Source organism: Chaetodon auriga, chromosome 6 (assembly GCF_051107435.1).
Source record: "Chaetodon auriga isolate fChaAug3 chromosome 6, fChaAug3.hap1, whole genome shotgun sequence".
Classification (NCBI taxonomy): Eukaryota; Metazoa; Chordata; class Actinopteri; order Chaetodontiformes; family Chaetodontidae; genus Chaetodon; species Chaetodon auriga.
Window position 1 is genome coordinate 11,139,021 of NC_135079.1, and position 22,560 is coordinate 11,161,580.

Here is a 22,560-nt window from a genome sequence, read left to right on the forward strand (position 1 = left end):
AGAGCTGCTGTAAAACACTTAGGCCATTCTGCACTGTAGCCCTCCAAATAGAACAGAGCAGCATGGGCTTTTGCATGAGAACCTACTGAAAGCCCTCCATTGAGAGGTAGATCAGCGGAAGGCGAGACAATGACCCCCTCAGTGTCCAGCAATAGGCACTCAGGAGGTACAACCTTTCATCTGCAGATATTCCACTGTTTGATAAAGTGAGGAAGAAAATTGTACTTGAGCAAGGAGCTTAAGCTACAAATGCACACAGGAAGTACACACTTGAGCAATGTGGGAAAAGAAAGACTATAGCCTTTAACAAATGAGCCCGTGAGAGCAGAGCATGGCGGCTGGCTCCATGCTGAAAGCATCCGGCCCTGCTTTTATAATCTAACAATAACATCTCTGAAGAGGCAGCCATATGAAGGGCTCACAGCTTCACGCACAGAGTCCTAGAAGAGCCTTGCTCTGGAGTGGAAGGACTGGGCTATTCACCTCATCCTGCCCAAAAGTACTCAACTACCAAAAGACCACTCAAGAGAACTCAAGAGCAGTGTTTGCGTCATATTTCTGAAGTGGCACTGCATAAAAACTCTGCCTTATTGTATCACTGTGAGACGGCTGTGCGGCTTCAGTGCTGCCACCATGCATGGATACAACCCTAAAAAAGCTGCAGCTGACAGGGACCACAGTTGGTTACAGTACACTGTAACTTTCAAAGTTCAGCCGTCAAATATTAATGCAAGCTCAGTAATTTTCTGAGTTAAAGCCATTGCCAGAGGTCCCTAGCAGCCTCCCTAACAGCACCCAGCATGCCTTTCTCTCATGTTTGTGGTTCTCCTGAGACAGTTGTCAGCTCCTATCTGGATGCATTTACAGCCATTTACTGATGTACTTCCATTTACTGTCAGGGAGAGCCTGTGAGTAAGTCTGTATGTACTGGAGATGCAGACTCCAGCATGGGACAGCCCTCACTAGCAGCGCACAGGGCAATGAACGCTTTGAGGAGATATTACTGATTACAGTAGAGCCAAGAGATATTTATCATGTCAATACATGCTGTGTAATTCCTTCATTTACTGCTGCAGTCGACAACGGTCGCTGCTTAGCTGGTTTACACTCCCTGTCCCACGGCTGGCTGCAGCACAAGGGCAAATATGAATCTGCATCTATTAATCTAAAACTGCCTTAAATAAATAGTTTGACGTTGTGGGAAAACAGCTTACTCATTTTCTTGCTGGGAGTTAGATGAGAAGATTGACACGACTCCCATGGCTTATGTAAACACCAAGTCAGCCGACAGTTAGCTTAGCTCAGCATAGAGAGTGGAATCAAGAGGAAACAGCTAGCTCGGTGCCGCCCAAAGGTAACAAAGTCAGCCTTCCAGCACCTTTGAGGCACACTAATTAACAGATCAAACTTTATTTGTTTTAAGTGTAAAAATGGCAGAATGTATATTCGAGAGAGCTTTTGTGCTGGATTACTTATCTACTGGCCAGGAAGAGAGACTTCCTGGAGTCTTGTCATCACTGTGAGTTTGTCAGGCAATCAGTAGAGATCCAGGAAATTACTAAATTGCAGACTTGCTGATTGGTACATTTTGTTACTGTCAGAAAGAGCAAGTCTAAATTTCTAAATTTATGCAAAGCTAACTGGCTGCTAGGTGTAGCTTAAGTGTCAGTCTTCTCATCTAACTCTCTGCAAGAAAGCAAAGAATATTTCCCAAAATATCAGATTACTCCCTTAAAAAACGTGGAACAGGAGCAAGGCACCCGCACTGTAGAAATTCAGTCAAGATGATTTTTATATAAAAACAGTTTATTGATTTATCAACAACTGCCAACTGTACAGTCCTTAGGGATGATGAAACGTGTATGCTACACAGTCTAACTTGTGTTTATGCAGAGACCATTCCTGTCTATGAGAAGATTGTAGTCGAATATTATGAAATACTGAAGAAAGCAAACAGAGCATACCCAAAATGTCAAATGTGGTAATGGCTTTGCCTGCCACCTTTATGAGTAACCAGGTCTTGCATATCAGTCACAGAGAGTCAAACCAGAGGCAATAATTAACTCTTGACTGATGACTAAACTTCCCGAGTGGAGATATGAAGATTCATACAATAGTCGAGTCAACAGACTGAACTCAAGTCACAGCTGCTTCTCCATAAAATCCATCAGTCCTCCAGTTGATAGTTATCCAGTTTAACATCACCGAAAGCAGCCAATGTTCAGTGATAGGTCTTCATTTAAAAGTTGAATTTCTGCTGACCAGGGTAGAAACTGGAAACCACGATTTTCTCCTTCTTCTGTCCGAGTCTGAAAAAAGGGCCTTTCCAGAATTCTCCACTGCTAAAATCCAAGGGACAAACGTCTGTGTTACAGCAAATAGCAAAGAAAAAAATGCCGTTGTCAGGGGAAAAAAAAATCCAAATTAGATTTCCGAAAAGGTCATTCTGGACAACGAACATGAAAAAAAAAAAAAAAAAAAAGCAGACGAGGGAAAAAACTGAGATAGAATATCCTCTTACAAAGTCCTAATCTAATTTCCATCCCCAGAGGGGACAGAAAATCACGGAGAGAACAAGAAAGAACCATCACAAGCGTAACTGGACACCAAAATATAAATCTATAAAAGGCCTTTTATTACTCCATTATGTACACTTTTCACAGGACCTCCAAGGAGAAGCTCCAGAGCGAAGCGCCGCTTCTAGTTGTGTCATGGAACTTTATCTCCACATTAAAAAGGACGAATAAAAAAGAAATATCCAACAAACAGAAAAACAGCAAGACATTATTTTCTTCTTAGTGCCTTGGGGAACTGCACTTGCTGTACAAGTGTTATTTGTATGAGTGAGGAAGGGCAGAGCCGAAGGTCACAGCATCCAGGGTCACAACAGCGCCAACGTCCATTTCAGTCTGGCCCTGCCAAACTTCCTGCCCATCCACCCCGGGGCTGCAGGCAACATCCATGCTGTCTGTGTGAGGGAAGGTAGATGGAGGAAGAGTCCACTGTTCCTGAGCATGAGCATGCTCCCATCCAAAGCAGTCTGTTCTAGTAGATCACTTCATACACAGTGGCCTTCTTGTCACCAGAGCCTGTCACAATATACTTGTCGTCTGTCGAGATGTCACAGCTCAGGACAGACGAGGATTCCTTGGACTGAAGAAGAGAGAAAAAACAAACAAAAAAACATTTTAGTCTTGGAGGCAGATTGAAAATTTTCAACTCTATTTGAAGTTAAGTGGAGAGGATTAGCTGACTACAGGGCAAGATTAGATTGCAATGACATCAAGTTCTGGCCTGATGCCCCTCAAAAAGACTTCTTTGTCAGGTCAATAATTCAGGTTCAGTTTTCACTGATAGGAGAGTCCTGTCAGACAGCGGTCGCTGTGCCCTTCCTCTCAGAGACAACTGTGCATAGTTTTGGACTGGCTGCAGACAGAGTGTATTGATCTGCATACCTGGAATATGCTGGCGCCATAAGGAGTCCTCCAAGCATTCAACAGATTGTCCTTCCCAGTGCTTACGAACCATTTACCTGCAAAGAAAACAACCGTGCAATCAGGCCTGCTTGCACTAAGAAGTTGAGGAAAAATACCCACAAATAAAGATTTATCAGGTCTGTAACCTTGAAAACACAATAGGCACACAGAGTGTAAAAAGGGCACTGTAGATTTAGCACTAAATAAAGTAGGACAGGCTGAAGCTGAACAGTCAGCATTACCTCCCCATCATTTTATGTGTGTGTGTTCATACCACAGTAGGCGAACTTGAGGGAGAGGACACAGCTCTCGTGCAGGTGGAGCTGATATTTGTCAGGCTTTGAGTGGTGGAGCACCTCCACGTTGCTGCTCTCCATGCCCACGGCGAGCCACTCTCCAGTCGGACAGTAGCCCAAGGAGAAGATCTGGAAACGGGACAGAACAGAAGTAATTACTGACAGTTCTGGGGCATAGAGGAAACTGTCCTCCACCATAAGTCTGTGAATGCATGTTATCTGTCTCTTTTATACTACCGGGCCGTACCTGTGAAGTGAAGTCATGCTGCTGCAGCTGTCGGCCCTCCCTCAGATCCCAGGAGCGAACAGTGTTGTCAAGACCGCCTGTCCAAAGCTTAGTGCCATCATGGGAGATATCAATACAGCTAGCTCCATCCGTGTGACCCTGGAACTGCCTACAATCAAAGTCAGAAGGCATACAAACATTTATTGACATCCACTTTCAAAATGACTCACACAACAGCGATCCTGTTGCCCACACAGTGTGAATAAGTGTTTTCTTCCAACCTAACGAGAGTCTGGTTGTGCAGGTCCCAAACGGCAATGTTTCCATCACTGCAGCAGGAGAAGCAGACCTTGGCATCGGGGCTGATGGCCAAAGCGTAGCATGCCGGGGCTGAGGAGGTGAGCTCAGCCTTGATGCGGGGTGTCTGAGAAGCCAGATCCCAGATGGTCAATGTGCTGGCCTCACCTCCAACAATCAATGTGCGGCCATCAGGCAACAGCTTACAGGAGCGGATGTAGTTATCCCTGTTCTGTTGCACAGAGGACAAAGCGAATCAATACGTGTTCAGGGCAGTGGAGCTAGAGAGAGATTTAGGAACAAGTCGGTTGGAAAGAGGATGAGAATACTTCTGTCATAATAAATCAACCACAGGGTATTCTCAACTAGTGGACACATTTTTAGCTTATTGCATTTGCATGTTTATTCCGTGATGCTCACGTTTCAAGCCAACAATGATTTATCTGAAAATGCCAAGTGAGGTTTTTCCTTCTCTACCTTGGTCTTTAGCAGAACTACATTCTTCTATTTTCCACAAACACTGAGTAAAAGCATCAGCTGTACCAGTGCACTGGCTGGAAAACTGTTAGTGGGATGTGTGCCTGTTGTGGTTCTCTTGTACAACAAAGGATAATCCCATTGTTAACAGTATGAGGCTGTGTATTAACAGTTCATTACCTTTCAAAGCAACTGCACAGAAAGAATAAGGTGTAAAAAAGATCAGTGAAATGTGAATCAGCAGCGGTCCTCACCAGACAGTCCAGTTGGGACACGGGACTCTTGCTGCCAGGTTGGCTGATGTCCCAGATTTTGACACAGCCTTTGCCACCAGTGTAGACATGACGTGTGGGGTTGCTAATGGTAACGGCGCACACCACCTCGCCATGGCTCAGCGTGTTGATCTGACGGGCGTGGCGTGGAATACCCGGGCCGATCAGGGCGTCGGGCGGGAAGGGCACGGGCTGCATCTGACCATCTGCGCTGACGTGGAAGGAGTAAGCCCTGATGGAAAAGACAAGACACGTGTCAGTGTTTTAAAGCGCTGCTGTTTCTGAAAAAGCACTCGAAACACATTCGGCGAGAAACTTACGGTTTGCCACCAGAAATGGACGTCAGGCTGGCTGGAAGGCCTGGAGCTCTCATGTGGGTGTGAGGATCGAATCCCTGAGAAATGACAAGATGGAAACCTTCACATAAAAGATCTGTGACTGATCACTAATCATATCCACATGATGTTATTGCAAAAGATATAGTTCCACATTTCGGGAAATACACTTTCCTACGGGGACCCGTTCATAGAAAAACAGCTCCACAGCGCTACTACAGGTCTAAAACTCCACAGGGAACCTTTAACAGACAGATATGAGAGAGGTATCGATCTTTTCATCCAGCTCTTGGCAAGGAAGTGAATGAGTGTATTTCCCAAAATGTTAAACTACTCTTTTAACTAAGTGCAGTGCTTTTAGCTGATCTGAAATACAACTACATAACAGGGCAAGAAAGGGCGTTACCATGGGGGAGCGTCCATAAGCTGCAGCTGCTGCAGCGCTCATCTGAGGGGAGATGTGCAGACCAGCATACACACCAGGACTAGTCAGGCCTCCATTCATTTCATGATGACCCATCATGGCGAAGGGGGTAGGGTAGGAGCCTGCAATGGACAGAGGGGTGCGCAAAGCTGGGGCTGCTGCGGACAAAAACGGGAGAGGGATATTGGTATGTGACATAACAGCACACTGGAAGAGCATGGAAAGAGATTAACTCAGTTGCTAGAGAGGAAAGAGAGCGGTACCAACCGAGAGCCTCCATGCCTGGTGGTTTGCCCAGGATGGGTCTGAGCCCGGGAGTGGAGCTGGTGCCAGGGGTGGGGGCGTCATTGCGGGGGGTGGGGGTGTTGGACTTGAGGCCAGGCGTGGAGGATTTGTCATTCTGTCGAGGGAACGAGAGAGCAAGCACGTTCACAATCCCGGAAACGAGGCACTGTGCAGACTGACAATTTGAGAGCAAACTGAACTTAATCCAATCTAATTCTGACAACCCTCATAGTCCTGCAGAGCCATAAACTGCTATTTATTCTAAAACCTATTATGGCCACAATGGAGATGGGGCCGTTTTTATCCCCTTACTGCTTTGGCTTTAATCTTTTAGTGAGGCAGAGGGGGGGAAAAAAAATCCTGGAATAGTTAAATACATTGAGCTATTAACAGAGAAGACCTGACTGATCCTGATGCGGGACAATATTATCCCTGACGTTTAGTCATGCACTTAAAGCACCGACAGCCATTCCTAATCCACCACAGAAAACGTCCTAGATTTATTTGCACATATCCCTTTGCTCTCTCTGCAATTCTCATTTAAACCCTTACTGTCCTAGTTTGTTTGTAACTCTTGGTGTCTTACATGACTGAGCTCCTTGGCCTTGGAGGAAGGGGTGCTTCCAGAGGACGCCACTGATGCAGGGCTGTTGGGCGTGTCCTTCTTTGGAGGGCGGGGCTTATCAATCCCATTTTCAGGTGGCGAGTGGGCTGGGCTCGCTCGAGGAGTGGCGGGGTCCTGGAAAACCGCAGAGATAGATTTTGACGTTCATGTAATAGCTTCGTCTCAGCACACGTCAATACACCATTTACAATTACGAGCTGCACCGCTCACCTCATTAGACACATCTACCACCAGGTCATCACTTTTCTCTCCATCACTGTCCTGTAAAGATAATTGGCAAATTAGTCTCCTTAACAAATCGCTTCTTCAGTGAAACCTTTGAAATGCGTCTCTGAACGCGGGAGGGCCTCAGGAATACTTTGTCATTTTGGGAAACGCGCTTATTCGCCTTCTTGCCAAGAGTTGGATTTCCTGGAGAATTGTTGTCACGGTGAGGTAGCTAGGCAACCAGCGGAGACTCCAGGAAGTCACTGTTCCCGGCCAAAAATTGTCCAGCACATCACCCACCATTTAACATGGTGAGCTTAAGAGGCGCTGTTTTTCTTTTTTATCTTCACACAGAGCCAGGCTAGCTGTTCCCAGTGTTTCCAGTCTTTATGCAAAGGTGAGTTAACCAACTCCTGGTTCATGTTCAATGAACAGCTGTGAGTGGTACGGACCGTCTTATCTTACTCTTGGCAAGAGAGTGAATAAATTCCTTTAAATACTCACATATCTGCTCATGCTGTCCTTCTCCTCCACTTTGCGTTTCTTAGAGTCCAAACTGTAGTCAGAGGAGCTGCGGTGCTTCTCACTAGATGTGCGTAAGCTTTCTGATGGGGATATAGAGTTATTCTGCAAAGAGAAAACCAAACAGACTTTATTACCATTTCATCCTCCATCGTAAAAGAGAGTAGTGAAGTCATTCATCACTTACAAATTCACAGGGAGCACACTGTGCCAATCCTAACACTGAAAATGCCTCATTCATGCAACTATGGATGCTGCAGACTCTTAAAATGCAGCTGTAGGCCAGCTCCAAGCAGTACCCTGACACCAGCCAAGCCCAACCTCACACACAAGCCTGTCCCTGGCCAAACAACAGAATGGGCCGTTATCTGAACTGAAAGGAGGAGGGCTTGTTTTCTGAGCTGGGCTCCCTCCTCCTCATAACTGGACAACAAACAGCCTCACAGGGACATGAGCAGTGTGTTGTGGCTGAACAGAGGGCCTTTTCTCTGGAGGCAGTCAAGCTAAGAGAGAGAGGGAGAGAGAGAGAGAGAGAGGGAGAGAGAGAGAGAGAGAGGGGGAGAGAGAGAGAGAGAGAGAGAGAGAGAGAGAGAGAGAGACTGTATGTTGTGGGCATTGGGCATTGATTGCCGCAGCGCGCTTGGGCACCATGTCAGCTCAGGCTTTGAGCTCTGATAAAGAAAGAGAATCTATATCCTGCCAGTGGGCACGGCAGCGTGGGACTGACTGGTGCTTCTTCATGGAGCCTGCCCGCCCACACAAGCTGGGACAGCTCACTCCAAACACCAACAGAACGGGAGGAACTAGGCAGGTGTCCAGCGGCTTTCACAGGAGTTTGCCATTTGCCCGAAAACTGCCAAGTTCTCCTGATTCCCTCTGTCCCTTCCTCCGAAGACCAAAGCAACAACATGGACTAAGTCAGTGGCGGCCCAGAGAAGTGAACAATGGCCGATGGACTAGCAGTCTGGGCAAAGGGCCACTGTCTGCATAATGGCTGACCTTTAAAGAGATGCTTAGCGTGACTCATTAACCAAAGTCACCACTCTGCTATCAGATGACCTGGGACAAGAGCACAGAAACAAAACAGGCCTGCTAATCGCCCCAGGAGTTCCATTTCTTCAGACATGACTGCACCCATTCAGCTGGCCCAGCCTGCAGAAACACAATCTCACAGGCCCATCACAAGCCATCAGAGATCGCAGCCATTCAAATAAAACGCTTTAGCAGGTCCAGCCAGACGGGGTGGAGAAAAAGAAAACAAAACAATTCTCCATTTGTGTTCATAAATATTCATCGCACGCCAAGGAGGAGAAAGAGTGAGCTGGTAAACAAGGGAGACAGTAACAGTAGAAGGGATCAAATAAATCCCTTAAGAAGGGGAAGTCCAAGTCTTTCTTTAATTGTGATGAAATTACAAGTCTTCTAATCTCTCCAGCATGATACCAGTCATTTCCCTTCTGGATTAAAAGCACAGGACTTATATTCCAAACCTCATTTCCAATTAATCATTTTATTGGAAGCTGATTACAACAGTGCATGAAATCAGCGGCAGGATGCTGTTAGCAGGAATTTTTACTTGACATTCACAGTGCAGATGAAAATGTGATGAATTATGAAATCAACAAGCCCTGCGACACAAAAATAGTTGCGGGTTTGGACGCTCACCGTGTTCTCTGTGTTGCAGGCGTCACGACGGCGGCCGAGGTGACGATGAAACCAAGTAGAGCAAAGAGAAAAACAAGTCAGTTAGCATATCATAACAGATGCTTCTGGCTGAACGTGTGAGAATCAACTGCAGGGCACAAGGCCCCTCTTATCACCGTGCGTTGGAGCTGTTGAATAGCTTATGCAGTCATGGGCTAGGAATGTACCAGCTCATTACCCAGACAGAATGTGAACAGACAGGATGTGCTCCTCACCTTAGGGCCCTACGATTCTGCTCTGAGAGATACACTCCAAACTAAATTGGTTTGTCCCTGTTTAACATCTATACCATAACTTTAAATTGAATATAAATTTCAAGGCTACTAAATAAACTGGTTAAGCAGCTAATGCCTGATTGGACAGCAATATGCCCGAGCTTAGCGCCTCACCTCTGTGCTCGAGATCATGGTGGTTCTTCTCATCCTTCACTGGGAGGTGGGCTTGGCTGCCCAGGGCACCTAATGCCAGCAGGCCTGATCCGGAGCCCGTCACAGGGGGGATGCCGGGCGGCTGCAGGCCTGAGGGGTGAGGTGGCAGCTGTACCGGAGGCCCGTGAGTGGCATGGGAGAGGTGCTGTGCCTGGAGCTGCTGCTGCTGTAAGTAGACAGGGAAATAGACAGACAGACACCAAGTGGGTCGGAGGGAAAAGGCAAGGAGAAGCCACACACTAAACATGAGGCTGATCAGTTAAACCCCGGATGATATTAGCGCATTCACACATCTATTACTGTCAGGATCAGACAGCAATCCCCCTCAGTGCTATTTCCATACCAGGCCAGGGTGGCATAAGCCCTCGATCTGCGCTGAGGTGAGTAGATGTTATGACTAACGATCAACTGCTCAACACGTTTAACAAATGAGACGCACAGTCGCGCAGCATTAGTCGCGCACTAGGAGTTGAAAACGAAGTAGAAGTATTTTTCATTCTCCGCCAGCGACAAACAGCAAAGCAAAGTTGGATTCAACAACTGTTTAACACAGAAAAAATCATTTCACATCAGGTAAACTGGCGCATTTCATACTGCAGCACCACAGCACTCCTGTGCCATCCGTGAGTTGAGCAATCCTCTTAAGGAACATGAAGCTGTGTAGGAATCTGTCAGCCTGTGGGCTAAACAACTACCTGCTTTTTAAACACTTCGAAAACACAACAAGCGTCTATTTACTCCTCTCATATTCATGTTCCTGGATTAACAGAACATGAATCATTTGCACACCCAAACTTTAAGAGACCGAGGGAACACTAAGTGCCAGAAGCTGGCACTCTTTGCCTCTCACTCTGAGTAGTTAAGTGTGTGTTTGTGTGTATGTCTGGAAGGCTGCTCCGGGAGCCAGGACCAGGGGTCCCATGCTGGCACTCAGTCAACCCTCCAATATTCACCATCAATATTTGAAAGGCACAGGGAAATGGATGGGAGTTAAAAGGCACTCAGCATGGAAGTAAGCAGTTTAAAACAAGGTTAAATAATACTTAGCTGAGACACCAATAAAAACATCAGCAATTTATTACCCGTCTACAAGCCAGCTGAATAATTCAGCTGCTGTTACAGTGTGCACCTTCTCTTTTACAAGACAGACTTCAATCAGTGGCCATTTATGGCCATTTCAGGAATATTAGGTACTTACTTACATAGTTAAAAATACATTAACTCAGTATGCGCTCGCTCTTGAGTTCTTATCTCTTTTTTAAAACAGATATTCAGTCGTAGATCTTACAAAGGGCACGTCCTACTAAAATATGTCCTTTAAAAAAAAAAAAAAAAATCATATCTGGAGGGTCTTTCTAATTGCTTATTGCCCTCTACTATATCTGCCCTGAAGGTAGACAAGACCAAATTGGAAAATAGTAAGGTTTTTAACTCGCAACCTTGTCCTTTGCTCTATAGGGCAGATGTCAATCCAATTACAAAATGCACCCAGGACACAGAGGGAGAGAGAAAGAAAGAGAGCGAGAGAGAGAGAGAGTGTGTTATAATATTGTGTCCATGAGGGAAATTAAGGAGCCAGTTCATTGGCAGGGGAGAGCCATCCTTGCTCATTGTGTTTAATGAGGCACTGATGGGTAATATGCATGGTTGATCAGCAAGAGCCCTCATTAGAGGGCCATAAATGAAGACAATAATAAATAAAGAAAGGAGTCTGGCCTATTTCCTCTAATTTAATATTCACAGATAAAGACCTACTCTTTGCCCCTTTTTTCTCACACTGAGTGTAGCTACAGAAAAAAAAAAAACACACACACAGGCAAAACTGAGCAAATGTATTATAGTCTCCAGTGTCCAACCTACACTCACTATTGTGAGGAACATAGCACTTGGACAGAAAAAGTGCCATGCAACATGCACAAGCCCTTCAAGCCCAGATGTGTGTACACACCAAGTGCATTAACAACACCATGGCACATACAGAGATTTGTGGATGCCACTGACCATTAGAGCAGGGTAGGCAGCTTGCTGCTGCTGAAAAGGAGGACAGAAAACAGTCAAGGCTACAACTGCTCTGGAAGTCCCCTCTCCATTATTATATATTGCAAATGATGGTGTTACAGACAAAAGAACTCCCTTTTAGTTTAACATCCTATCAATACAAAGCCACAGAGAGGGGTTTATCCAGGTGGCCACTCACTGGGTGAAAGGTGGACTTATCTGAACTACTCCTTGGCTGCTTTCAATATTTGGTGTGTTTTCTAATCAAACAGGAAGCACCACCTGTCAGGTTCATCTCGACGCAAGCAGCTGCCCTAGTTGCATCCTATTAATGGCCCTCAGCCCCATCAATAAGGCATGCAGCTGGCTCCTGGATGCTGCCTGTCTGCCTGGCACGCTCCTTCACCCCACCTTGCTCTACAATATGCATGAGGATTTTGGCATGCCTACAGAGCTTCTCCTCAATGAATAACTAATGGAGAGGTATTCGTAAAACATACAGTAGCTACATTTCCACCTCCTCTGACATGAGCAACCGGCATGGCTTGGGTGGGGGCCGGGGTGTTTCTGTAAACAGGCCCAGTGCCAAACAGGACCACACACTGTAATCATGAATGGGCTCGTCCAGTATTTTTAAAAAAAAAAATGTAGATTTTTAATGCAACTACTATTAAATTGTAGCCAAAGACCGACAGAGACCTACAGTGAAAGGATCGCAGCTACAGTTTCTAAAGTACAGCAATATTCCAGCATTGTATCCAAATGTTAAAAATCACACACGCAGGAGGGAGCCACAAATCAAATCTGCTCTTCTCCGGAGCAACTTCTGCTTGCAGCTGCTTTGCTTTGATGAAAGCGTAATAACACATGTGCTTCAGTCCAAAAGACACCTACTCAGACAAATTCTAGGGAGCAATTATCCCAGAACAAAAGGTCACTATGGGGGCATTAATTGAATTCCAATATGTGCCTCCAGTCATCAAGTCAGCCTTTTGGGCCAGCCTCTTATGCATGCTAAAGACTCTGCAAGATTCAACGCTTGCAATAAGATCACTGATAGCCTGAGCTTTGTATCGAGGGTGACACCAATCATTTCTGCCTTAGAAGGGCAGGGTGAGTACAGCTGATCAATGAGGAGCAGATGGTGTTTTGAAGCAGTGATGAACGCCGTGCGTTACCGCTCGGTGCTGCGGTGAGCAAAGAGAAGCGCGCCGCAGAGCAGTGATGGCTGACTGCTGTCTGTACTGCCTCGGCTAGTTTGCAGCGCTGGCTGTGTTCTGCTCACCCTCAGCCTTTTAATTCCCACAGCTATCCAGGTCAGCAGTGAGGGATGAGGCTCCTCGTTAAAACCTTAGCCAATTAAAGCAATACAGGCTGCGAAGGGGATCTCAAGAGCTCTCAGGCTCGCATTTATAAACACACAACAAGGCAGTGAAGATGCCACAGAGACCAAAGCTGGAGCAACAGACGAGCTCTCGGGAGCTGCACTTGTGTATATGGTTTGAAAACATTGATGAAGAGTATAGCGCTAAATGGGGAAAAAATACATTAACACACTTGATTCAAGAAAAGACAAATCAGAAGCATATAACTGAAGTCAGAGGTGTATCACATTCTATAACTTAAGAGAGACTACTTGCATAGAGAAGACATGGAAAAGTACTTTTTATAGTGATTATCTTATGTGCAGATTTGTCCCTAACCAAGGTCAAATAAAGGAATAAAAGGGGGTATACACACGGTGAGAGGCAGATTGGGAAGTCCACGTACCCCGATGATGGCATTCAGCTCAGTCATAGTCACCTGCTTAGCCCGCTCCACTGCCTGAGCAACCTGCTGTTGGTGCTGTGGAAAGACATTTAGAAAAGATGATTGGGGCATGCCGGCATCTATCACGCACCCACGCTCACTTTCCTGTGAATTTCACACTTAATTTTCATAGCGCTGCTGCAATTTCGAAAGTGACGGCACGCTGTACAATGTACAATAAGTGACTTTACTTTAGTACTAAACTGTGACACTGTTCCAGAGCCACATTCAAATCTCACCTCTTGTGACAGGAAAGGCATAATTTGAGCTAAAATTGCGTTGAGCCGTTTGGCAATCTCCGTCTGGAAAGACAAAAGAGGAGCAAAATGAGACGGTAAAGTATGAAACAGACAGTGACTTAATATAACCCCGCCTTTAATGTTTACACCGATTAAGTCAATTACTGCGGCAATCAGAACTGCTTGACTCAACATCCTCTAAACAGCGTGATATTGACATTTGAAATATTTAAAACATTAGGAGAGCCCAGGGGGATGGAGCACAGCTGTGCTGAGAGTGCACTCCATGCTAAACGGATATGAGCAGGCAGAGTGCTGCTGTGTTGAGAGGATCCTCTCTCACTCTGCCCTCCTTCCCCTCATCTGCAACTGCGGTGTCCTGCAGTTAACCTCAGTTAAACCACACAACCACACCCCAGGAAGAGAGGCCTGCTAACCAGACTGCACTGTTTACTTACATGTGACAGTGTAGGCAATTTACATTAAGGGTCATAACTGCATTGTGAGCAAAGTTTACAAACCGTAATGACCTGGAGGGCAGCGCACCTCAAATCTGTGATCAATACCATTAAAAGACAACTACCAGCCTGGAAACATTAAGCGTGCAGTGTGCAAGAGCCCTGTCTTTCCAAGACTGAAGCCTGGGCCATTTCTCACTGCAATCAGCTGCCCAGCCCAGCACCCTCCCAGCCTCCCATCCATCCACCGAGCCCTGCCTCCATTCTTCTGCTTGTCTACCAACTGCCATGGCAACGGCTGCAGCCCTATCTTGCTGGGATCATTATGCAAATGGCACCTCTGCTTGACCGTAACAGGCTTTAAAAATCATATTACGTGCTTGGAGGCAGGTCATTAAATTGAATTTTCAGCCTGTCGATCACATGAACGTAGCAAATGAATGGTGGATAAAAAGAGCAATGGGAGGAGGTGTCCCCCCCCCCAACCTCCCCTGTAAAAACACTGCACAGCCGGCTTGTTCTGCCTCCTCCTTCTTCCAGGGATGGGAGATGAGACTCTCAGGTTCAAGCTCTGTGCTGGGAGCAGAAAAATAACAGTGCCAAAGCTACATCATCTATGGAATTTATGAGCTGCAGTTCAACCCAAGGCCACTGCGGAACACAAACACATCACAGGGATTTTCTCCGATTTTTCATTTGGAGCAGCACACACAATGTACTTTGCAGACCGCCAGCTTATTTATTACACATGGCAGAAATGCCAGGCAGTTTTGGCAGCCAGACATATTACCTCTGAGCAGAGCCAGAGAGATTGGAGAGTAATGTCCAACAGAACAAGACCTGCTGACCCAAGCTGCAACATGGATAGCCACTTAGCCGGGCAAGCCAGCAGCACAAACAACAAGCCGAAGATGAAATATCGGATGAAGCAAAGTAAAGCTTGGGATCACAGGCAATAACGTGAAACAAATATATGGTAGCATGTGTTACAGAGTACAATAGTCCATAAGATAACACTGATTACAACTTGATTACAGTCTCCAGATAAGAAAGAACACTGAACTCCCCTGACATGCAATAAATGTGACCTACAACCAATAAAGCAATGAAAGGGTGAGATAAAGGTTTTATGAGCATTAGTATTAATACAATGCAGTAAGTGCTCGAGCAAGAGCTCAAGAACGCCCTCAGAAATGGTTGAAAAGCTACAGAGCCTGTATAATCCATGTTTGTTGAGATAAGCCATGTCAATAGCAGTCGAACATTTGACAGGATTTGTGAAAAGGCCTTGAGCGCGCAGTCCATTCCTCTGTAGCTTAGTGTCATGGTGACAGCTGGCTGAGAGAGGTCAGGAGGTGGCTGATCCACTGTGCCCCAAACAACTGGCAGCCTCTGCACTCTTACAACACAACATGCAAATACATGGAAAAGGCATCAACTCAGCTCGCCGCCACTGTCAAAATAGATGCAGTGCAGTGCAGTGCTGGGAGGATTTTTTTTTTTTTTTTTTTTTTAAATACCGCTGGCAGATAAAAATGGGGCTGTTGTCACTTTAAGTAGATGACAGCTTGGCCCTTGAGAGGCCAGCTTTGCGCTGCTGCTACACAATTACAGGTACTCGGACCTGTGTAGCACCACTTTAAGAGCACTCTCAGGCTGGCTTGTCAATGGTGTGCAGAAAGGTATTCGCCTGTTGCTATCAGCAGTGGGAAAATGGAGTCGAGACACTGATGAGTATTAAATACAGAGGGAAAAACCACCGGTGGCTCTGGTCCATCTATAAATAATACTTGACTAGTCAGATTTAGAGGGCCTCCAATTTGTCCAAGATGACAGCATCGCCCCTTTCCTGATTTTTCTAGTAGGAAGAAAATTAGACCAGTACTTCACTGGCGGCTCATCTAAGCCAGAAAATGATGCATGTTTCCACTAAACTGAGATGTTGCACAAAGCCTCAGAGCCTTTGTTAATGTGAGGCCCGTCCAAAACACTTTTCTAATTGGCATTTGAAGTTATCTGTATTGATCTGGATAAGGCCAAAAGCCTGCCTAAATGGATGCATGAGTCATAGCTATGATCACAGCAGTGAGTCAGGTGATTATCTTGGGCAAAGGACGACTGTGATCTTAAAATAATACAATTTGTTCTAACAAAACGAAAAGCGTGAAAACAAAGCCTTCTTTCAATATGCCATATGTTAGAAAACTTTGTTTATATAAGAGGACCTGACACCCAACAGGTCACACCCTGTAATAATTGCACTCCAGTCCAGTCCTGCATGACAGATTGAGGATTCTGGAGCACGATGGCTTGGAGAGCCACAGTTTCTCCAACCACTTTTACTGCATGCCTCTTTTGTATGAACACTGCAGACAGTCCGCTGGCTGACCGAGTTTGTTTTGGCTCTAGGTACGGCAGATAGTTTGCTACTTAGCAAATGATTCCTGCAGCCACGGTCCTCGCATCTGCGTTACGACTACAGGTAACAGCCAAATCTGGTTGAGCCTCGCTAACACCCAAGCTCCAAACCCTGTGCAGCTCTTGGAAACAAGCACCAGATGATGGTAATTACCAGCTGACATCACGCAGCAGAAATTAGCCGTTTGTATCTACATACTGTCACGGCTGATAGGGAGGGATCAGATAACACTGCCACATCAGTCCATCTGAGCTGTGCCGGTGTGTGCATTCTGCAATCTGAATTATGTCCCTGCACAGTAATGAAAAAGGCACAGTTAGAGGAATGGATTTCCTCACTATGGAATAAATCTCCTGGCAGGAAAATAATATGCCTATGCGCATCCAATAATCCATCCCAACCCTGCCTGTTAACCACTCCTCATCTTCTCCTCCTCCCCTGCCTGAGCTGTAAGCTGGGGGGAGCTGCATGGACGGGGCCCACACTGTTTGCTCACAAACACGCCGTTCAGCAGGTTAGGGCCCCACTGATGAATTATTCAAGCGCTTCCATCAGCTCTGTTGAGGTTCCTGATAAAAGTCAGGCGCTAAAATGGATCAGTCGATTAACCTGTTTACACAGAGCCGGGCTGTTGCCCCTCCCCCAGCACTATTCTCCAACATGTCTCCGGCTCCCATCCCCCTCCTCTTTCATCTGGTTGGCGATAAGTGCCTGACAGAAGCTATCAGAGCGGCTCGAGCCCTGACAGACATGTGGCAGTGTGACACACGGCCCAGACACTGATGGATCACCCCACCACACCAATCCACCATGCCTCCAACGCTGTCATTAACCAGACGAGGCTGTCGCAGGAGAGGGGAAAACCTCACCGGTTTAAGAACAGCATGCATGGGAATCTCAGGGTTACTCATTCATGCAACCTTTATCTCTTCAAGCATCAGTGTGATTGATCTGTGGAGCAATACAAGATAGGATCTTTTGATAAAGATAAGGGCACAATAACTGACTAAAGGACTTTTACCCCTCTCTTGTAATTACTGTTCATCTTAAAAAGAAATCCTGGCCCATCAGCAATCCTCTCCCCTTTAATCATTAAGGCAAAGGCCGAGCCTGCCAAAGTCTACCTTTAATCTTATCAAAAGGCTGAGACAAATCCAGAATTTACACAACTCAAACAAGGGCCATAGCAGTTGTACAAGTTTGCGATTGTACTGCCTTGTTTGTGCGTCTGTTTACAGCCTTATTACCAATGCTCATTCAGTTCACAGCCTACGAGCAGCTCCTCCTGGGTCTTACATTCCCTGACGCTGTGGAAAACCACTGAGCTGAAAAATATGAGGAGCATGATGGTACGTACCTGTTTGTGCATCTCTATGTTCAGCCCGTAGGACATCTCATAATACTGAAATGAAAGCAAAGACGCAACTGTGATTAATGAAGTAAAAAAGGTCACATTTGCAATCAAGTTGTGCTAACATTTACTATACGTATGCAATCATTTTAAAAGATGTTTAACGCCGATTCCAAAAAAGTTTGGACTCTGTGGAAAATGAAAATAAAACCAGAACGCAATCTACCCAATCATGATACGATCACGTGCTACCAATGAACCTGTTTACCTGTGGAATGTTCCAAACAGGTGTTTTTGGAGCATTCCACATCTTTCCCAGTCTTTTGTCGCTCGTGACCAAACTTGTTTGAAATGTGTTGCTGCATCGAATTCAGAGCAAGCATATATTTACACAGGTCAAACAGTGAATACATTGTCTTTGTGCTGTTTTTGATTTTGTATACGCCAAACAGGATTAGCAAGTTATCACATTCTGTTTTATTTATGTTCTCCACAGCATCACAACTTTTTTGGAATAGCTTTTGCTTTTGTTTCCATACTCAAAGTCAATAATTTCAATGTAACTAATATACTGTCTATAGCCACAAATCAATACATTGATTGCCCACTACACTACTTACATCATCAAATGATTTTTAACATCATGACTGAAACCTAAAAGACAACCCTGCTTCTGTGGAGCAACGGTGACAAACTAAGATCAGACAGAAAAGGAGTTCTTAGAGCATCCTATAGCCAATAAATCAATATTTTCCTGTTAATAGTGTGGGCACAGAGAAGAAAGGGGTTACATTTATTGATCACTATCTTAAGTCCTCAGATCTCCAGGATGTCTATTTACTTAGCGTAACGCGATTGCTCAACACTCTTGATATTTCAAGCCAGGTCAGTCTGTCTGGCTGAAATGTAATCCGTGGAGTCCACAAGTGGCAGCCAGGGCAGAAATGGCTTTCCAGTCAGCGTCTATTTGATGAGGCCAATGCATTATTCAGTCCATTAGCTTCTTCGAAAATTACTCTCAAACAAGAGAGCCATTCTGTCTGAGATCAGAGCTCCACAGCCGTAGCGTAACCTGACACCCAGTGCTGGCTGTGGGATACTTCCCTACATGTTTACCTAACCTCCTCCCTGTCAGGCTGACATGTTGTTTTCCTGTGAAAAGAATGTTTAACTTAAGCCTGCATGTATTGGTTTAAGTCATCCCTGGTGTGTTTACCTGGGACAACAGAGCGCACTGCCACAGAAGAGCCCTCCGGTTGCGTCATGTCTGAGCTAAATTCCTGCATCATAAGCACACCTATGTTTTCTCTAAAGGGCTGCTCAAATAGAAGCTAATAATTTTGGTTTACACAGAATACTGAGGTCGAGAGAGTGCAAAATAAACTGCAGCGTGCTCCACGTCCTCCATTTTGTTTGCAGTGGTGCATTTTTCCCACAAGCTGCTCTGGCCCTCCACCATCAGCTCCCACCTAATTTATGGCCATGCATATGTCTGAGCGTGGAGTCTCCTAGGAGAATAATCAGATCAGCACACACAGAGGGCAGCGCTGCAGTCGACCTTTGGAGATCAGGGGCGCGCTATAATGGAGCCTCAGCCCACTGCTGCCGGCCTGTCAGGAGGAGCTCCTCCGTAACAACCAGCTACATCAAACCCCCCTGGGGGCTTTCACAGGCCTGTACCTGACACTCAACCCGCCCTAACCACCACATAGGTGATCACAATAGCTTGTCTCACTCCACCCCAACTAGATCTTCAACAAGCCTTGCAATTTGGAACCATAATTGCTCCCTATTGTAACGTAATCTTACCATGACATAGTGGCGCTGCATCTCTGTCTTCTCATTGGCCAGTTTGTCATACTCCACCTTAAGACTAAAATAGAAGACAAGGTGTCAATTTCAGGCATCTCAATCACTTGAATAAGTCACTCACACTTAACCAATTGGCAGCAGTGTCTTTTTTTCATTTGCGCAGATGCCAAGTAGCAGACATAACTTTGACTATTCAACAGAGAGCAAATGTTGACACTGCCATACTTTGGTGATACACTGTGTAATCATTACCTGTGATACTGGGCTTGCAGGAACTGAAATTCGTCTTTAATCCTGTCACAAGACTCGGCTACGGTGAATTTGAAGCCAGGCTGGCCGGGCTGATGTGGAGCCTGAAAGAAGGTTGTAAAAATCACATCAGTCCAGACACAGTAGAAAGTTTTATTCATCATTTTTCTGCTTTGTGCCCCATGCTGCCGAGGGGAGCTGAATACTTGTCACATTAGGCTCCTTCCAAGATAATATCTGCTCTGCAGTAAGTAAGACATTACCGCCACACCAAAGACGTGGGTCTGCTTCACACCTCCAGAAGCTAATAACACAACATGAATAGGCTTTCACACTGAAAATGAAATCTAATTTCAAAAATGAATTCAAACCACCACCTGTCCTCATGTTCAGCAGAGTCATATGTTCGTGTATGGCTGAGTAAATATCTCCAGGCATGCAAACCATCTGCATCCATTTACCACTAAGTGCACATTCTGGTGTAGCTTAAATGCATTGTAATATATCCATATAGGAATTTGATGAGCTGCATTAAGGGTGGAAAGCGCTTTGTGGGGCAGATTTGTGAGGGAATCAGCACAGTCAGGAACCATGTCAACATCAGTGTTGACAGATAAATAAGCTGTAGTAAGTACAGAGGAAGCCTTCTTACCGGATGTCGGCCTTGTGGATACATCTTGAAATGTACCCTTTGTTTATCTCTCCAGTGTTCAGGTCCTTTGGCAAAATGGTTGAAATGTGCTCACAGCCACACCAGTCTCAGCAGACAGGGGTGGGGGGTAGGGGAGGTCGAGAAAGCCCTGTGTTGAAAAACGACGCGGTTTAATACACAGACGAAAAAAAGAAAAAGAAAAAAGAAAAACAACACAATACAGCGCACGTTGTTCACTAATAAGTAGTCAGAACAGCAAAGTGCGTCTAAATGATTGCAGGCGGTTAGAGAACATGTCAAAAAGCAGCAGCAGCCATGCGCTTCTGTCTTCTTGATGACCTTATTCGGTCAGTGGTCAGCGATAGACGCGATATACAAACAAAATCTCAATTTACTATCAAAAACTGATGCAAACACAACCCGGACTGAACACGGAGGCTACTTCCACGGCGTGAAATCCAAACGCTCGCGTCAAATTCGTTTGTTTGGGACTCTAATCTTGACTGATGTTCGTCAAATGACTAAAAGCCCGCTCCAGGACGTCTACAGGCAGGCCACAGCCGACAGCAGCTGGCTTCCACCTCCTGTTTGAGTCCGCGGAAAGCGATGGAAGCGGTGCGCTGCTGCGCGTACGCCCCGAAAACACTGAAAAAGAAATCATCGGCTCCAGTACATACATACCCGTGCGTGCGTCCTAGCCGTCCGTCCGACTTTTGTTCCTGAAGAAAAAACAGAGAAGACTACAATTCATCCGTTTAATCCCTCCTAATGTGAGCGTGGTGGACGCGGACCTCGACAAGCATCCTCTGTCTCTCCGGAGCGCACCCAGCCAGACTGGGGGAGCAGTTGGGAGAAAATTTGGTGCGGTCGGGCTCGATTAAACTACTTTATTCTCAGCCGCGAACCTCCGAGGAATGTGCGCCCTTTGTGGCTGGTTAATCCCAAAAATGAAGAAAAAAAAAGAAAAACAAATACGCTTCCAAAATCTGTCTTCCGACTCGAAGAGGCTGGAGATTCTTTAAAAGCGTAACATGGTCCTCTCCACAATCTCGCATTTCCCCCAGTTGTCCAGCTTACCCCGGTTGCCACACACAGGCAGCAGGGCTGAACTGCCGTGAAAGCGCCTATCTGTCCAATCGGATTACTCGGAAGGAATACGGCCACATCTGCCTATCGGAGAGCGACGGCCCCCACGTGGGGTGCAACGATACATGACATCATCCCGCGGATCCACAAGGCATCATCCGTCCGTCCCACCGTGTACAACAACAACAGCAGCAGGCATTGATGTGCCGACGATGATATCCAAATTTGACAGAGACAGCACAAATTCCACATCCGCGCTTCATTAGGGCGTTTACTTTTTCCCCCCATTTTTGCCGCCCAAATAAAGTTGATGAATATTTTGGGTGAGACCACCACCAGCGGGACGGGGAGGGAGGGGAGGTGTGAGGTGCAACAAGCATTCTTGAATTTTTACCCCCGTACAGGGAAGAGGGGGGCGCTGGGAGCTTGTTAGTGTGACATTGTTATAAAATGTGAAGCAATGTTACTGTAAAATATCCAAAGTAGCGACCATAACCAGAAATGTGTGGGTTAAACTCCCCCCAATACACACAGACAGACAGACAGACACACACACACACACCGTGAAGGACACAATAATGACCAATCGATCGACGATGTCCACCAAACTGAAGCTCGATGTATTTTTAACCTTAAATATCTCGTGATTCTTGCGCACAGCCGCGCGCCTACCTATCAGCATTTGTGTAATAGTTGCACTGCGGGGAGAGAAGAGATGATTGCCTTTGTCTGATATGAACATCAGCCATGTCTGAGCGCAGCCTCTACGCCTTGTTTTGAAGGTTCAACTCAGCCCCACGTGGGACTGCTCTGCGGCTTTAAGGCCTCTCGTCCAATAGCAGCGCGGCGCACTTACTCGCCGGCTTCCCATTGGCCCAGCGGCGTCGAGCCTGTCATTCACGGCGCAGCGTTG

The 22,560-nt window shown here is 46.0% G+C and overlaps 1 protein-coding gene across 1 annotated transcript; it reads right to left on the reverse strand.

The window, feature by feature from the left end:
* Nucleotides 1–1,777: 1,777 nt before the first annotated feature.
* tle3a (TLE family member 3, transcriptional corepressor a) lies at nucleotides 1,778–21,946 on the reverse strand. The gene is made up of 21 exons (XM_076732686.1): nucleotides 21,243–21,946; nucleotides 20,562–20,709; nucleotides 19,913–20,013; nucleotides 19,658–19,721; nucleotides 17,855–17,899; nucleotides 13,621–13,683; nucleotides 13,313–13,417; nucleotides 9,536–9,740; nucleotides 9,108–9,115; nucleotides 7,425–7,547; nucleotides 6,924–6,974; nucleotides 6,675–6,827; nucleotides 6,071–6,203; nucleotides 5,786–5,961; nucleotides 5,365–5,438; nucleotides 5,027–5,276; nucleotides 4,280–4,527; nucleotides 4,020–4,167; nucleotides 3,751–3,901; nucleotides 3,456–3,532; nucleotides 1,778–3,153 (listed from the first exon to the last, which is right to left on the reverse strand). The coding sequence occupies exons 2-21, from the start codon at nucleotides 20,583–20,585 to the stop codon at nucleotides 3,046–3,048; spliced, it is 2,307 nt and encodes a 768-aa protein (XP_076588801.1). The 5' UTR covers nucleotides 20,586–20,709; nucleotides 21,243–21,946; the 3' UTR covers nucleotides 1,778–3,045.
* Between the last annotated feature and the right edge of the window lie 614 nt (nucleotides 21,947–22,560).

What these genes read in the sequence shown, in the direction of transcription:
- tle3a (XM_076732686.1), bottom strand. Translation starts at nt 20,585, where the DNA reads ATGTATCCACAAGGCCGACATCCG. An exon ending in TGGTAGATGTGTCTAATGAG is followed by an intron (nt 6,828 to 6,923) that starts GTGAGCGGTGCA and finishes GCGGTTTTCCAG; the next exon opens with GACCCCGCCACTCCTCGAGC. An exon ending in TCCATTTCTGGTGGCAAACC is followed by an intron (nt 5,277 to 5,364) that starts GTAAGTTTCTCG and finishes CTTTTCCATCAG; the next exon opens with GGCTTACTCCTTCCACGTCA.